The following is a 17048-nucleotide window of genomic DNA, read 5'->3' as shown; positions in this document are numbered from 1 at the left end:
AGACACATTGACCGTGGACTGACTTTCCAGGTCGACTGTCCAGTTTGGTGGGTGTCGTCAGGTGCTTCCTTTTCCGTGGTCGCCCTCTGCCACGCCTGGTCAAGCTCCGCCTCTCGTCATCCTGTCGCTCACTGACACAGATACACGCTTTAGAGCTTCTGTCGTGCTTGTGGACATGGACACACTCACTGTTTGTCTCTGCGTCTCTGCAGGCGGCTCAGCTCCCTCTGCTTCTCTTTGTACATCCGCTGCAGCTCGGCCAGGTGGACCCGGTACTCCACCTCCTCTGCGTCCAGCACGTCCACGGACAGCTTGCTGAACATCTGCTGTGATAAGAGAGAAACCGTCTCAATGTGCACAAGTGAGCCACTCGTGGGTCGACCATCACATCAGTGGACGCCATCGTACCTGCCCCTCTTTCTTTTGCCTCCAGCTGTACTTCTTGTTGGGGTCAAGGGTCCGTGGCAGGTCGATGTGAGACTGCTGCTCTATAGCCTCTAAGAGAATCTGTTTGCTGGCTTCCAGTAGAAAATCAAGACCGTCCAGAGAATGATCTAGGCAGAAAACAGACAAAATCAAACAATATGTAAACACATTCTTTGAGTGTCTTTGAGGAGATTTATTCAACTCACCTTCCTCCATCTCTTGCTGGACCACTTGGCTGAGCATGGCCATCCCCTCTAGCGCCACCAGCTCCAGAGGACCCGCCAGGCTGCAGTTGATGGCCAGAGAGGAGTTCTGGTCTCCATCTGTGATCTGGTTTCTGAAGCTTGCCTCAGCCATTTCGCTCGCCGTCAGCAGAGCAAGCAACCCTGCCATGGGATCTTCTCTGGGGACCACCAGAGAAAGTGGAGAGTCTGATGTTGGGTAGGCCGTTTCTGTGACACTAGCGGTCTCGGAGTTCTTTGGGCTGGCTGGCCGTTGTGGTTCACATAAAATACTGGACCTGCGCTCCAGCGCCCGACACAGTTGAGCCGTGTCCTGACACTCTTGTGGGCATAGAGTCGTGTCTGGCTGGTTGGTGACCGCAGTCTTAGTGTCAGTGAGCACAGTTGAATACGCTTCCTGACACTGGTAGGACAGCGACTCCACTTTGATTTGACCGCCATCCTTCTTGTCCTTAGAGCCTTCTTCCATTCTCTCATCGTGAGGCAGTGGCGTGCTCGAGACACTAAGGTGAAGCGGCTTCAAACCCTCCACCTCCGAGTCGACTATAACAGGGCTGCAGCTTCGACGAAGAGGACGCAGAGGTTCCGAAGACAGATCCAACCCATGTCTTTCCAATCCGGGTTCCTGCTTAAGACAAGAGCCTGTTTTGCTTGACTCGATTTTTTGTGGCTTGGAGTCTGCATCCAAGTGTCGTAAATGGAGTTGAGTTGGCGGTAAAGGTGACGACAAAGAGTGAGGGCGGAGTGCTGGGATAATGTCAGTGTTGGCTGCCGGTGCTGTTGGCAGGTGATAAGGAGGGAAGGATCCAAAAGGAGCCGTGATGGAGTCGTACGGGTAAACGGGAGGGAGGTCTGAAAGCACAGAGAATTTGAGAGAGCATTAGTGAATTTAATTTTGAATGTATTGTTCTATAAAATATGTCATTTGTACATCAAAAATGAAGACTAAAAGAGAACATAACAAATATACATCTTTTTCGTTTTTTAATTATACTAGCAAATTAATAAAGTTATACAACATAAATATCCTTATAAACATAAATATAAAAGAATATAACAATATATAGAATAATATACATTCACACTGTATACTATACATATTCATAAATGTTGATATCCACAGATATTTTGGTGGACTCACCAGGATAGGCGCCCTGAAAAGCTGCCGGATGCTTCTGTCTCTGCTCCCTCCTCGCCACCTCTCCTTCTTGAGCTGCCTCTTGCTTGGGTCGCCGGGGGGAGGACGGCGGTGGCGACGCTGAGCGAGGGGAAGGTGGGTGAGGTAGAGGCGTCGGTGGGTGTGACACATGGGACCCCACTTCTTCTGACTTTAAGGTGGTCACCGGAGAGCGGAGTGGAGCCAACGGAGTGAGGGACGATGTGGAAGGGGTTGGCGAGCGAGAGGGAGGCGTGGGTTTGCGAGGATGCAGCACGGGCGAGGGAGAGGATATGTAGCAGAGCCGAGCTTTTGGGTCCGAGTTTCGTTTGTCTGATTTGTCTTCCAGGTCGGCCCGCTGCTCGCTGGCCTTTAGATGCTCCTGAAAGAAAATGAGTCACGAGTTGGTTTAATAAAACGGTAGTAGAAAACAACCTCATGTCGTCTGTTAGTTATATTCCGAGCCTGCTCACTGTGTGTCGCCGAGACTTCATAATCATGTGCAGTGATGCAGAAAAATACACATTATCCAATCTCATCGCCACAACAGTTGGCACGCAGAGCCAAATGTCAACAGAGTGTGATATGAAAAAGAATGTGTTTACTTTAAAACACATAAAAACATATTGGTAGATTAGATAGTTTGCTTTAATGTCTGTGCCTTTTCCCCTGAAAACTTCATTAACTCTTCTGGTTTTAAGTGAAGTTCATACATTTGCACAAGCGTGTGTTTTTAAAAACAAACGGACCAGATGAGCGTTCCTCTGAAGCTCCAGTACTTGAGCTGTGTGCTGCTGGATCATCAGCAGCTCCTGTTGCCGGAACATCTGTTGCTGAGAGAGAAGCTGGAGCTGAGCTGCGTGCTGTAGAGAGCTCCCTGTGCTGTACATGCCCGACCACACCGGGGCTCCGCGGTCCAGGACGTCACCCCCTGAAAAAAAGACAACAAGGGTAATTGTCATTATGATATTTATAAACGTAGGGTTCAAGTGGTCCGTCACTGCCTCTATTAGTTTTAATATTACGTCATACTATTAAGGGGTTCATTTCATGCTCTCTGGTCTTCATTTGGGGCAGAATAAATGAGGCCAATTCTATAAAAACAGTTCCCATTTCAACTTTTTTTTTTAATGATGCAGGAAACATTAAGACACAGATCAGACTTGATGCAAAAAGCTTCATTTTTTTTACATCAAATAATTTCACCACTCCGACGCAGATGATATCCATTACATTGAGATTGATTACATTGGAAGGTTTATTTTAAAATTAAAACTAAGCTATCAAGCACACCAGTTGATAATAATGATTAATTCATGGGGACAACATACCAACTTCACACAAAAAGGTCACAAGTATGCTCCCTTCCGACCTCAAAGCGAACCAACAACCTTTTTGCTATGTTACTTATTATTCATGACTGGATAGATTAAAGGAATGTAACTAATTATAACAAATGATTGTCTCCTGCTGTAAGCAAATGATTCACAGAAAGCTTATATACCATAGTGTTGCAGGTGTTCGGATGGGATGACAATTAGCTGTCCAGATTGTGGGTCTCTGGCAAATTGGTAGGGAGGGGGTATGGAGCCTGGCAGAGTGGGTGGGTAGCCTGGGGGGAGGGTTTGATGAAGGGGAGAAGGACCGAGGCCTGTATGCAAAGAGGGTGTAAACAAAGAGACGGGTGAGAAAGAATGTTAAAAAAGACATTTTCTCAAACCAACATCTTGTAATAATCCAATCTTTAAAGCAACTACGCTACATTTCTTCCGGAAAGAAACACAGAATTTAGCTTTAGAGGATTTTTGTTTGGATTTCCTTCAGTGTCTAGACAGCGGGACCTTTGGGATCTCTGTGCCTGTGTGTTTTTGGATATTGTGTGTGTAAACTGTGTGACCCTCTCTTGTTATTTCTGGACAAAATCGGTAGAATGTGGGCCACAAGTCCAGGAATGTGTGTTGCAATGACAGCAAGAAGAGATTGTGGACATGAATCTTGCCTACATTGACTCACACACATATTTGTCTTTGAGATCCAGAAACTACAGAAGTGTTGGTGTGTAACTAACTCAACTGTAGTTGTATCATTTTTTGTGAAATTTATTTTTGGTACTGTTGTGTTACTGTTGCAATAGTTGCAACAGTCCTTCTATAACTTGCACATGGTTGCTCTGCGCACAAGAACTCAATGTGTCGTCAACCTGTGAATCTAAACAGTTAATGTATTTAATTCATCAACCATTGTTGTATCAACCATTGCTGTGATCAACGCTGTTGTCTTGCCTTCTGTGTTTATTATTGTACCAAGACCTGTTTGTTAAGAGAATGATCTGTGGAATATCGGAACATTTGGAGTGACTTACTGTACGGGGAGCTTGGGAGCCAAACTGGTGGTGCTCCAGGACGGGGCATCCAGGGGTGGGAGGTCAGAGGTGAATGGTCAGGATGCCAGCGACCTGCCCCTCCTGTTACCATGAGGTTTGGGGTCATGAGGCTGGTTGTCATCATGCTGGGGGTCAGGCCGCTTGATAGTGGGGGAGGGTGCATCTGTGGGAAGTCTAGTTCTTTGGTCCCCCTGATAGGAGAGTCGAGGAAGGTTTAAGTTTGAATCAAGGCAGGGTTTAACTAGATTTTTTGTTTTTTACTATGGTTGTACATTGATGGTATAAAATAATGAAAGGGCACTAAATCCCACCTGAGCACTTTCTCCTCGCGTTCTAGTCGACTAGCAACCAGTCTGTCTTCGTGGTGATGGCGCCGCCGGTCTTCTGCCCGCTCCTCATCTGTGGGGGGAACAGAGAGACAACAAGATTGCTTGTAAACGTGAATTAAATCCTTCTAAAGATCACAACAAGCAACACTTAAATCACACAAAGCTGCTTTAACAAAGAGAGGGACCAAGTAAGGGACATTTAAGGATCATGGGGTCAACAAATTGAACCCTTTTCAACAGGTCGAGAATGTCAAGTGTCTGCTTCACTTCACTGCAAGTGATGTCTTTTGTGTCAAACTTTCTCCTCACAGTGCATGCATGTGCAGCTAGATTTTAAAGTGAAAAATATGAACAGGATGCTTAATGGCACTAGCCACTAGGGGTGTAAGAAATAAGCTTTTCTAGTTCATTTCATGGTTTACATTTGAATAAATTCAAGTTGTTTTGTGTCACAAGTAAAGAGATCCCTGCAATGACTGAGGACGAGAGGATACAGTCGACTCCATCAGTTTTTAGAGCAGATATTTGGACACGTTTGGAATTTTCTTTTTTTAACGAGTCATGCGGTCTGTAAATTCTGCATCGCTAGAGTCAAGTATCAGGAATATATTAAATATTTGCTCTTGTATCATGATACACACCGTATCGAGTCTTGCCAATACACACCCCTGCATTGATGCTTAATGGTGGTAAAGTTAAAAAAAAAAGACTTCTTTATATACTTCTATGTCCTTGATAAGCAGTGCACAAGAAAGTTTGAGAAAAAACAGAAGTAAAGAAGAAAAAAGGCTGAGAAAAAAGTGGCAGCAGAACAAACACATGACACAGTGTCATCTACAGACGACCAAGAAAGAAAAATGAGAGGTGCTAAAAATACAAGCTGCATAAGGAACAGTGTGCAGAGAGCGCAGGAATGCACACACTGTGTCACTTCTTATCAGTTATTAGACTACTGCCACAGGAGACACGCTGGTTTCCCACTGCAATACTGCTCATGAGCACACTCTGAACTCTTGACGGAACTAAACCAGCAACCTGCAAGAATGAAGCGACACGATTAGCCGCTCACATTTCATCCAAGCCGACTGTAAATCCCTGAGCATCTGAGGCGGGACGCAAAAAGTCCATCCTACTCAAGGAGTGTGTATACAGAGGGACGGGGGACTTATACAACCCTTGACATGCTCCGCAGGAAAGGTTTCTGGACAGTTACCAAGGTTACAGGGAGCCTGCCCCACTTGTTTCTGCATCAGGGATCTTTGCCATTTGAGTTGCACGCAACTACCGTCTCTTTTCTCTCTTCCATCCTTTTTAAATCTTTACATCACACTAAAAGACAGCTGTCGACCAAGCAGTGCGTGTCACGTCAGCCTTTTTTTTCAGCACATTTATTCAGTCAAGCAGGAGGTACAATGTGCCATTCTTCATCTTTGTAGATCTGTCATTCGAGTTGTACCCTTCTTTGTTAAATTAATTCAATATGTCAGTCTGGAATTTAAATGCATTACTGGTCACCTATTTCGAGTAACACATATTTTATTTATGATATTAATTTCCCTCAGAATAATGTGATAAAACCTTATACTATTTTTCATGGGAAGATGTTATTTTAGGTTTATAATTAAAGAACAGATGTGTGGCTACTGCACTACATGTTGCTAATATTAGACACTTAGTTCTTTTTAGTTCTGGGATAACAACTTCAACTTTACAACACCACTTGACCTGCACCGCAACTACAACCATTCTGGAACTGCACTTCATAATTCATAGAATAAAAGTTATGAAGAAAATGTAAAACAAGAAATAAAAGGATTAGTTTACACTGAAAACATGATCAGTCTTACAGTTTTACTCGTTTCTTCTTACAAGAGGTTTTTTCATTGCACCACATAGATATGGTTGGTTTTTTAAGTTATTAGTTATATAATATTATTTCACACAACTTAACGTTGTAGCAACCATTGGGTCATGAGTAGCTGTTGTACAGTCTTTGTACATCATGGGTTGTATTGTTGTTGGGTTGCATGCGTTGAACACGTGCAGTTGTTGTTGAATTCTAGTGTCTAGAATAATTGATCAGTGATTTAAAGACATCACACTCCTTAGAGAACCGAGTTACTGTGAAGAACATGAAATCAAAGCTGCATTAAGAGCAACAATCTACGCCGTCTCGCTAAATGAAAAGAATGAAGTCAAAGGGGATTAAAACCTGTTGCCTTGTGATTAATTACATACTTAACCCGCTATATGAGCCTTGACTTTGTGTTTATGTTTCCACTGACGGCGGAGAGGAAGTAAACAGCCTCTCATCAAGCAAGAAAACACACACACAAATATTCTCGCAAAGACACACACACCAGCTCTCTGGACTGATCATTGCTTAGCAACAAAACTATGTTCTCATTGTGATTTCAGTCTTGTTTGTCGCTTTTAGCTCTAATCTGTTCAAAGATGGAAAGTGCAGGGGAGTGTTGGCGGAAAGGTGGAAGAGATAGAGTTAAAGAACAGAGCAGGGGGGCAGAGGTGGGACGAGGAAGGAGCCTCCAGTTTTCTCAGAGAGGTGCAGGGCGGGGAGGGAGATGGAGTGAATAGGCAAAGATGCAGAGAAGCTTTAGGCAGGCTGACAGCGAGAGAAAAACAGAAACAAGACAGAAGGACAGAGAGAAGTTGAATGACCTTGGCGAGCGTGAATGAGCCCACTATTTTGCTATGCAGGAATTGTGACACGGTGCAGCCAGCAGGATTCCCGAAAAGACGCTCAAACAAAAGACCCTCACATCAAAATACACCCCTTAGCATAATTAGCCATTCAAAGACAGGGGACATTTCAATCACGTTACACGCATGAACACCTCGGAGTCAACCTCAACTGTGAAAATATGAGATATAAAATGAAGATCGCTGCCCACTATTCATGGGAAGCGAGATAAGCGACGCATAATTCATTTAGCAAAGAGCCTCTGCAGTCCCAGGAGTTTTCATTGTGAGTAAAGTCACTGTGGTAAGACGGCGTATTAGTGAAGACGCTTAAGAGAGTGAATACATTACATGCCGCACAGACCTTGACTGGAAACATTTTAAAAGGTCCCAGTCAGTGCCCTTTTAAGCAAATCTTATTTTAATCTTAGATCCCTCCAGAGGAACCATAACAACAAGCCAAACTTTTAAAAGCCTTAAAGTATTTTGTTGGGAATGGATGAAGTTCCACACAAGGGCACTTTGTTTTAAACATGTTCACTTGTCTACAATTTTACTGGCCGTCTTCCAGGAAATGAGAGACGTGAATAAATTCAAGTACACAATGCCCTCCAAAAGTTAAGGCTTCTTCTCAGTCTTAAGATTTGAAAATGTCAGAAGTTCTTTATTATAGTCAATGGCAGCATACCAGATAGACTCTCTGGCTTTAGTAAGAGTTGCGCAACAATGACTGACAGGTTTCAGCCACACCTCAAATACCATTTGGTCACATATCCAACTCTTTACCGCAAACAAACAAATGCAACCTATCCAATCCAAAGCTATTTAGCGATATTTAATAATCATTTTGTCCAGCCCTCCATGTTTGAAAAATCCTGTGGATCATTACCTTTAATAGTAGTTTGCAGCAGCGACCTCTGTGTTTCTGAGGGTCCACTGCTCTGTTTGCTGGTGCTGCTGCTGTCCCTCTGGCGGGCCACTGCCACTGCAATCCCAACAGGAGGGTGGCGAACCTCTCCCTCGCCTTCCCGACCAAACGACCGGGCGCTCTCCGGTCTCTCCTGCTCCCTCTTTAGCTGTGGAAGAATCCTCACCGAGGCGCCCACCGTGAGTTTCTCCCTCTCCTTCTCAGCGTCGGCCATATTACCGAGGCCGCCAAAAGGACCCCGAGTCTCCGCTGTGTGCCTGGAGGACCCGGGGTCTTCGGCCCCAAATTTCCCACTGTATTTGATCAGACTTTGCATGGCCGACACCTCGGTTTTATCCGTGGGGGCTCCCTGCTCGGACTTGTGAAGTGAGGACTGACTCAGGTAACGTTTGCTGCCTTCTGCACGTCCGTGTGCAGGGGCTTGTGTTTGGGGCGAATGGTTATGCGAGTTGCCGTTTGACCGATGGGCTGCGTGAGGGGAGTGGGGGATCTGCGGGTGCATGGACTGGCCGTGTGGGGATGAAACTGTGTGTCCGTGTTGTGCAGCGAGAGCTGCCATGTGATTGGTGGCATAGTTCCACTTTGGCTCCAGCCCCAGTCTCAGGGATTGTTTAGAGAAGTCTCGGACTTCTGGGCTGATTCTAGACTGGGTGGATGGGTAAGACGTGTCTTGGCTCGGCTTACAAATAACCGAGCCTTCCTCTCTTTGATTGCTTGAGTCGCTGGATTGAGAGAGCCGAGAGTGTTCCGTCGGCCTGTAACCGTCTCTGTGTTTCTCGCCGTGTTTATTGTCCCGGGCCTGCGATGCGATCTGGATGGGCCCGACCCGCTCGTCATAGACCTCCACTGAAGGCACATACGTCGGTGCGCTGACTCGTTGCTCTCGGTGTGTGGGGGGAGGGTTGGACAACTGGAGCGGCGGGGGGAAGCCGTAGGATACGTTAAGAGTCCCAGCTGATGTCGTGAGCGAGTCATTTCTCCTGTGTCGGTCAGACTGTGAGGTATGTTGGGGTCTGTAGCTGCCGTCCTCCTCCCGTGAGCCCCGCTCCGATTCCGGTCCAAGAAACCTGCTCATGACCCCACCAGGAGGAAAAGAATGTAGCGTTGGCGAGGGTCTGGATCTATGGTCACCGGTGGAAGAGTGGGATTTCTGTTGGTGGTGCGAGTGAGGCTGGAAGGCCCACTCTCTCTCGGAATCTCGCTCCTTATCCCGGTCGCTGCTCCGAGCTCGGCGGTCCTCCTCGCTCCTCCCGTCCTGGGTCAGGTCCACCACGCTGCGAGGCCGCGGCTCCTCCCTCGATCGCTCTCGTTCCCTCTCACCCCTGCAGGGTCGGTCCCGCGCCGCCTCTCGAGATGTCCTCTGGGGTGGCGTCGAGCTGGAGTGGGGCGTGAGGGGACCAGACGGATGGTGGAGCGACTGACTCATGGAGGAGGACAGGTAAAAGTTCTCTGGAAACACACAAGCAGGAATCAAAATCTATTTGGAGGCGAAAGTAACACTGAATGTGCAAGAAGTGCAGCATATTTAGTCCAAAACATTAAAACTTCTTTTGACATATGGGAAAGAAAAACACCAATCACCACATGTTTATGACTTTCAGTCAAATGTGGCAGCATGTAAGGACAGACCGTTTGTGGTAAAAATGGTCAATAAAAAGCAAATACACACAGCTCTGAAGCTCACTCTGACAAACTAACCATTTTCTAGACCATTTACTGTAACTACTCAGACGATTACACAAAATCAATCCATTATTTCTGTCTGATCTTTATCGTTCTGAAAGTTTCTCAATCCATGTTGAAACACTTCATATACCACGAGTCAAAAATGCACTTAATAAAGATAAACTGAAGAAAATTAAGGTCAAAACTGGTGTTTGGACGAAGTCCAGCTGGACAGAAAATGTCTTGCTGTCACTATAATTAATTCTGATACATCCTGCTGGCAGCGATGGATGACAGACTGAGAGGCAAGATTCCCTACATTCATTTAGATTGCTGGCTGTGCCTGTACCAACTACTGACCTTTATGAGCGTCGTACAGAGGGTGCTGGGGGAGCGATGGCGGGTCAAGGTGCCCCAGGGACAGATAGGGGCTGGAGTATAAGCTGCCTGGCAGGGGAGGGAACCCTGGAGACAGAACACATCAATTAGTTACAATGTTATAAACAGATTTGTTCATATAAACATGAAAGAAAACACAAACTGTGAACAATCACAACTGTGGGGTTGGAAGAATTAATGTAGTGACTCAAATAAGCTCTTGTTAAGTTGTTCATCTAAGGTTGTAAAATACAAACTAGAATACTGTTGCACAGATTCCTGGTTGGGGGAGCAGGGTTTATTTATTTTTTTCAATGTAAAACTTTGAAATAATTTTGAATACCATTTGAAATTAAATGTATGATCTACTCCAATAGTTATTTAATTAACCCATCATCTACTTTTTGTGTAACTAAACCATCCATGGACTAAATGTTTCAGTCAAATGTTGCATAATGACATGTATATTTCGAGCTGTTAAGTCAGGGTTCTGACTAAAATTTAAAAAAACACAAAACACTAAACCAATTATTGATTCAAGCATTAATATACACTGTTCCCGGATACAAGTAGCCTCATAATATGCCATGCAGTTATGAAGTGCAGAACATTTTTGGTTAGATGTCTCCTTCCAAACTTGCTACATCAGCCCCATTGAAGAAGAACCGCAATGTGAAACTGCTGGAAGAGTCCCTGATAAAACCACTTCACTGCTTTGTTAGTTCCACTTTTTTGATTGCACATAAATCTGTAAATCATTTAAAAAAAAAATACATTATATGCTGCCTGCTAGAAAAGAAGCTTCGATTAAAGAATTGAGTGCCAACTAGTCTGGGCCGATAGAACATAAAAAAAAGTTCAAAAACTAAAATGTGTCAATCTCAGGGATAAACAAATAAATCCAGCAAGGAACTTGCAGAAACAAGTCGGAAAAATACAGATCCATTTGGTGCACGTTTGGTTTTAATAGCACTAGCAGCAGCATGAACAGAACCCTCCCAACAAATATTATGATGGTAAGTTCAGAGTTTAAACTCTGTGGTACTTTAGGTAAAAATGCTTTTGGCTAACATTGGCTAATGATGCGAAATGCATAGTATTAGCTATCTCATTCTATCCATTAGCTAGCCTCACTGTTTACTGACCGGATGTTACTTTTATTTTCAACCTGCCCATATACAGTATACCTCCAGAGGGAACAATAAAGTTTTATCTATCCATCCATCCATCTATAATTTTAATGTCTGGTTATCATCAGGGATCTGATCTGCGAAACTACACATACATTCGTACAAAATAAAAATAATTTATTTACCATCATTCGTTAGTGTGTCTTTGAGGCACTTCCTTAGCAACTCAAATTGATTGAAACACCTGAAATATATGCATGAGACTTGAGAGGCTCATACACTTTTATTAATCTTCAGTTTATGCGTCTATATATGGTCCTTCCTACATGGGATCTTCATCAGACAGACAGTCTTTTATATATAGAATGTATGACATTATCTTGATTAAAATTATGATTCATTACGTAGCCCTGATGTTTGTGTCTGGCTTAATAACCTTGAAATCCTCTCATGTACATATACTTTACTGATAGGAAACAATTTCATTAAAAGATTTACTGTTGATGTTGTTGTTGTGTTGTCAACTAGCATAATTTACTGTACAAAACTTTCATCTAGATTGAAGAAGATCGAGGTATGGATCCAGTATCATTTCTCTTATGGTACGGCTGACGAGTGCATTGCTTTTATTATGTGACTATCCTACTCACTAATCTTTACATTACTGATTTATATTAGTGAATTACTTATTGACTTCTGACCTAGCAATTAATATATGACCTATTCATTTTAACTAAGGCTTTCTCCTCATGACGTATATTGTAACTGTATTGTATATTGTAACTTCAGTCATGTTTTAGCTTAATTAAAGTGAAACATGTTACACAAAGTTCTGAACAAAAGTGATCCATATGCGTCTATCATGAAGAAAAATGCAGGTATGTTGTCATCTTTAAAACCGCAAAACTGGTGTCGTCTGGCTAAAAGAGGTGACACATTCTCAACCAACCCAACCGAAGCAGTTTCCAGAAATATCAAAAGAGCCGGCGTCAATCCGAGACGTTGAGCCGATGTACAAATGTGTGTGTGTGGGCACGCCTGCGAGAGGCGGGAACATGAGAGAAGTGAGAGAGTGCATCGGGATAGGGTAAGTTTTTAAGCAAAGCCCATTTCAACCACAGCAAACAGCTCACCGCAATCTCACACAGCTTTAATAGTCACTTCCTGAGCATCGCTGGCACGTTCAGAGTCGGCCTCCTTAGCAGCAGCTGGAAATGTTTCCTGCTTTAGTAAGTGCTGCGGCTATTAAAGCCAGCCAGCCGTCATTAAGAACCTCCGTCAAGGATTCTATTCATAACCCGGCCAAGAAAAAGTCTTTGGCTTCTTCGCTCAAAGAGGGTGGGCTTCTCAAGTCAGACACAGATTAAACTTTTAATTTGAGTGTCCGAAATCCGTTTGTCAATTATACTCGCGCCCTTATTAAGTCACAAAGAGAGATGGGAGGTTTAAGTTAACAAAAACACATCTGTCAAAAGAGGCAGAGTCTAATTCGTCCTTGAATCAATAGACGTGAAAGTGAGATGGTCCGGGTCAAAGATCTAATCACACACATGATCTGATTTACAATCCACGGAAAGCAGAACCAGATATGTGTCACGCTGGGCGATGCAATCAGCGTTTAAATGAAACCTAAATGGGATCCGTTCGTCCTTCTCATTTTACGCTGCCAAACTTCTCATCGTGATGCCTTTTCCCTCAACCTGACCTTCGCTTCCTCTGGGATGTGATCAGGGATGGCGAGATGACATCCTTAGTGAGATGCAGTGATAAAAGTGTAGTTTCATTAATATTGCCAACGTAAATAACTAGTGGTGTAAGAAAACATTGACACACTTAAATGTCACAATATTTTTTCACAGTACAGTAAACATCACTATATCAATATTTTAATTAACAATAAGCATGCAAATATTAACTTTATCTCGCTTGTTTTATTTCACTTTTGAATTAAAAATATAGATCTTGTGTTTTAATTTAATAAGCTTATGTTAAACATGTGACAGCATTTTGTGTTTACTATGCAGTTTTTCTGCAATTAACTTATTTGAAAGAAACCAAATACATCATATTCTTCCCCCACTGGTAGAACAGTGTAACTACAACAACAGGCTCCTACAAGTTAATTCAAGACTTAAAGACTTTTTAAAAGCATTTGAAATAGAATTTAGAAGCAACTAGACAATCAACTAAAACTAGGGAAATAACACATCAATATCATTGGTTAGATGAAAATGTTACCCTAATTAATGTATTACTATTAACATACTATGAACATCAAAAAGGTTTTTAGTCCACTGAAATTTTTTCCTTGAATCCAACTGTGCCGATTATAAAAAAGCAAAAGTAAACTGTGCCCTGTACATTTGCCTGGTACAGCTTTCAGCCATGAAGGAAAATGTTTTTGTTTGGACAGTCAATTCACATTTCACTATTTTCATGTGTTCTCGTTGATTTTTTATTCTTTACTTTACTGCCAAGAATATATCAGAGGATCTGTTACTCAGCTTTTTTATAAGTAAATTTGCACTTTGTAAATAGTTTAAGTTTCTATTTCATGTTTAATGGTGCACAACGCTACCAAAACCAATTCCTAATTGGTACTGAAAATGGCAATAAGAGAAATTTCAATTATGATTTGTATGTAAAGTCCTATTATTAATATTTTAATTTGCCATTTGAAAATAAGTAGTGCCTTTGTGATATCAATATACAGGCAGGGTTTGTTAAATAAAAAGAACATTTTCTGTGTCTATTTTACAACCAGGAAGAAATGGAAACAAAAGTCCAGTGAAGAAAAAAACGATGATTCCCACCAATTTGGAAGTAAAGATTGACCAGATATCACAGTGTGTCCATGTATCCCAACAGCATTTGCTGTGAGAGTCCCGCCTGCAATCCCTTCCCCGTTTTGTTAGTAATGCAACCCAATCTGTACTATTATTTTAAGTAAATAAATGTTACCTAATATTCTAAAATTTGAATCATCATGTGTTCATATTTATTTAGAAAAATGCCAATGATGACATTGTTTTTAGAATCATGAATTGAATCTAAACCTCTTAGAAATCTGTCAATTTCTCTACTTGGAGGTATGACTGAAATAGCCGGAGGTCTATTTCACAGGTTTGACTTGTTTTTAACCAAGAGAGACACCTGGATGAACTGCAAAAAAAATCTTGTATAAAAAGAGCAAATGAGTGTGGTTGTGTGTTGATGCTAGGTTGGGAAAAGGGCATTTGAAAGTGGGGCAGCACAGTGGAAGTGTGAATTAGACATGAACGCTTCAGAGAGGCAGAAAGATGAATTACAATGAGGGACGACAGGTGAGCGTGGAGGACGGTGAAAGTCAGTGTGATATAGGACAGAGCTGGAAGCAAAGTTACCAGCTAAGGGACAGAAATGGAACAGGATCCCTGGGGTGTACGCAGCAGTGGGTAACAGAAGAAGAACAGGCCTCGTGGGCTTTGGAGGCGAGCGGGTTGTGAGAAATGTATCTGGAAAATGTGTCATGTGTGCCTTTAAGGTTGTGATTTATAAACTGCTCTGTAGAGAATAGATCAGGAGCTAATGTGCACCTTCATGGGCGTGTGAAGCCCAGAGCTGGGCCATCTGTAGACTGCTGGGATTGGCTGCTCTGTAGGAAGAGTCAGAGGTCAGGGGGGCGGGGCTCGGGTAGCTTGACAGGAAGGGACTGGAGCCTGCTGGGAAGGCATCGCCTGAGGAAAGAAAGAACTCAGTCAGTGACGGGTTATCATAAGCAGCATGCTAATAAACAACCGATACCGTCGATCAATTCCGCAGAAGCCGACACTGCCTCGGCATGTGCGTTTGTGTGCGAAAACACAATCAATGAACGCTGATGTTCTTTTGCTGAAGCAGTCCCTTGTAATCGCATTATTACCACGGCACCATGAACTCCGCTTCAACAAGACAGACCACAGACGCTCCGTGCTCGGCAGAAGAGAAGGCAGTTAATGTAACAAGCAGCTAAAACCGCAATCGTCATGACGGGAGAGAAAGTTTTACTTCGGGGCGAACACTCGCTCTGCTGGGAGTTTAAGCTCAGAGAAACAAAGTGAAAGATGGTATTTTTATTTTGAAACAAATGATCACCCAACGATTGCTAGAGGTGGCCACGGGGAGAGCCAGCATAAATAATACAGCATAGAATGTTTTATGTATGAACATAGTGGACTCCTGCTCATGTGACAAGAAAATTCTGTATTTATGTGTTTAAAATAAACAAAAACAATGGCTTTTCAATAACATTGTGTCGAATATAACAGCCAAAACAACAACAAAAAAAAATCTATTTATATTTTCTACAGAACCTACTCGCCAGTTCCTCAACAAGAGTGTCTGCAATAGGGACCACTCCTATAATAAGCAAACAGCAACCCGCAAGAAGATGGCAGTGGAAAATAATCACACGGAGCATGATGCACCACTTTAAGCAGACCAGTAGACTTACCGCTGAGTATGGATTTATCTGGAAGCTAGCCATGCCAATGCTAGCTTGTTAAGTGACAAAGAAGCTTCTCTCGGTTAAGAATAACCTACCAGCATTTCCCATGTGACACTTAACAATCAATGACTGTTTTAAATTATTATTGGCTTACTTTAATTTTCATTTTGTGCATCACATTTGGGAATTTGTAATATTCGTGTAAAAGTGCCATTAGTTGATGACTTTACCCTGTTTTTAGTTTCTGTCTTCACGTCATAATTATTTAATTTTATTTATCCGAGAATGTTCAAACGTAAAATGCTGATTTCAACTCATTGTTCTTAAACGTTTTTTTTTTCCTTTGATCCTACACTTTTCACTGGTTTCCTTTAAACAGTTGTCGCCATCCCTTTGTTCCATACAGTATACTACTGCATCGCATCTTTTTGTTTTAAGGTAGATGTTCTTAAGAAAAAGAATGTTATATAAAAATTAAAATTGCCCAATTTACCATTTAATTCTGCTTTTTTTTTTATGAAACAGATTTTGATATATTTTTACACACAGAATTATTGTTATAGCATGTTCTTTTATAGCGTCCTTAATGTATAGTGCCATTTAACTACACCTGCAAAGGATAATAATCTTATTAATATTTATATTGTTTTATTTTCTTATGTTATTTAAAATGATGAGTCACTTGTGTGATTTCAATATATACATGTAACAGACTTTTTTTTTTAAATAAAGAGAACATTTAGTGTGTGTATTTGAGAACTAGGAAGAAATGGAAATAAAAGTGCCATCAAATCAGTGTAGACCGGAAAAATGTTCCCTCGCTCCAGTTTGTAAAGATCGAGCAGATATCATCACAGCGGGGAGTCTGGAGCGAATGTATCTGGAGATAAGCATCAACAAAGCCGACTGATATCAAACACACATGGTCAGTGAAGCCAAACAACCATACTGTCTTTATCTCTTGTTCAAAGTTGTGTTTATTGGCAACCACCCCTTGTGCCATCAGATCATTTGTAAACATTAACTTCACTTCCAATGAAACTCTGAGGAGCTAAACCAGGTTTTGTTATTGTCAAACCCCCCCTTCCTGCTCGCGGGGTCATTACTGGAAGCAGAGTGGGCCGTGATAAAACCATCCACGTGTGTAGGGGAAAGGGTGAGTGTAGCTGTGGGTGAGGGGGAGGTTGTGTAGTAGTCCTGTGGGAAAAGAACCCTGCTGTGCTCACTGCATCTAAATCAGTACATT

The 17048-nt window shown here is 42.5% G+C and overlaps 1 protein-coding gene across 3 annotated transcripts in view; it reads right to left on the bottom strand.

Moving 5' to 3' along the window:
* tnrc18 (trinucleotide repeat containing 18) overlaps nt 1-17048 on the bottom strand; it is a 45581-nt gene that overhangs the window by 15480 nt on the left and 13053 nt on the right. For 2 of the 3 annotated variants that reach the window (XM_087809048.1, XM_087809050.1), the window contains exons 3-14: nt 14913-15053; nt 10190-10294; nt 8126-9613; nt 4519-4606; nt 4187-4398; nt 3329-3475; nt 2574-2755; nt 1810-2206; nt 633-1520; nt 409-554; nt 190-326; nt 24-131 (exon numbers count right to left, since the gene is read on the bottom strand). In XM_087809048.1, the coding sequence (XP_087665174.1) occupies nt 24-131; nt 190-326; nt 409-554; nt 633-1520; nt 1810-2206; nt 2574-2755; nt 3329-3475; nt 4187-4398; nt 4519-4606; nt 8126-9613; nt 10190-10294; nt 14913-15053 (4039 nt within the window). The remainder of the gene's footprint in view (nt 1-23; nt 132-189; nt 327-408; nt 555-632; nt 1521-1809; nt 2207-2573; nt 2756-3328; nt 3476-4186; nt 4399-4518; nt 4607-8125; nt 9614-10189; nt 10295-14912; nt 15054-17048) is intronic. The other variant, XM_087809049.1, reaches the window with a different exon arrangement.

This window comes from Callionymus lyra, chromosome 15 (genome assembly GCF_982586985.1).
Source record: "Callionymus lyra chromosome 15, fCalLyr1.hap1.1, whole genome shotgun sequence".
Classification (NCBI taxonomy): Eukaryota; Metazoa; Chordata; class Actinopteri; order Syngnathiformes; family Callionymidae; genus Callionymus; species Callionymus lyra.
This window is presented reverse-complemented; position numbering and strand designations above follow the sequence as displayed.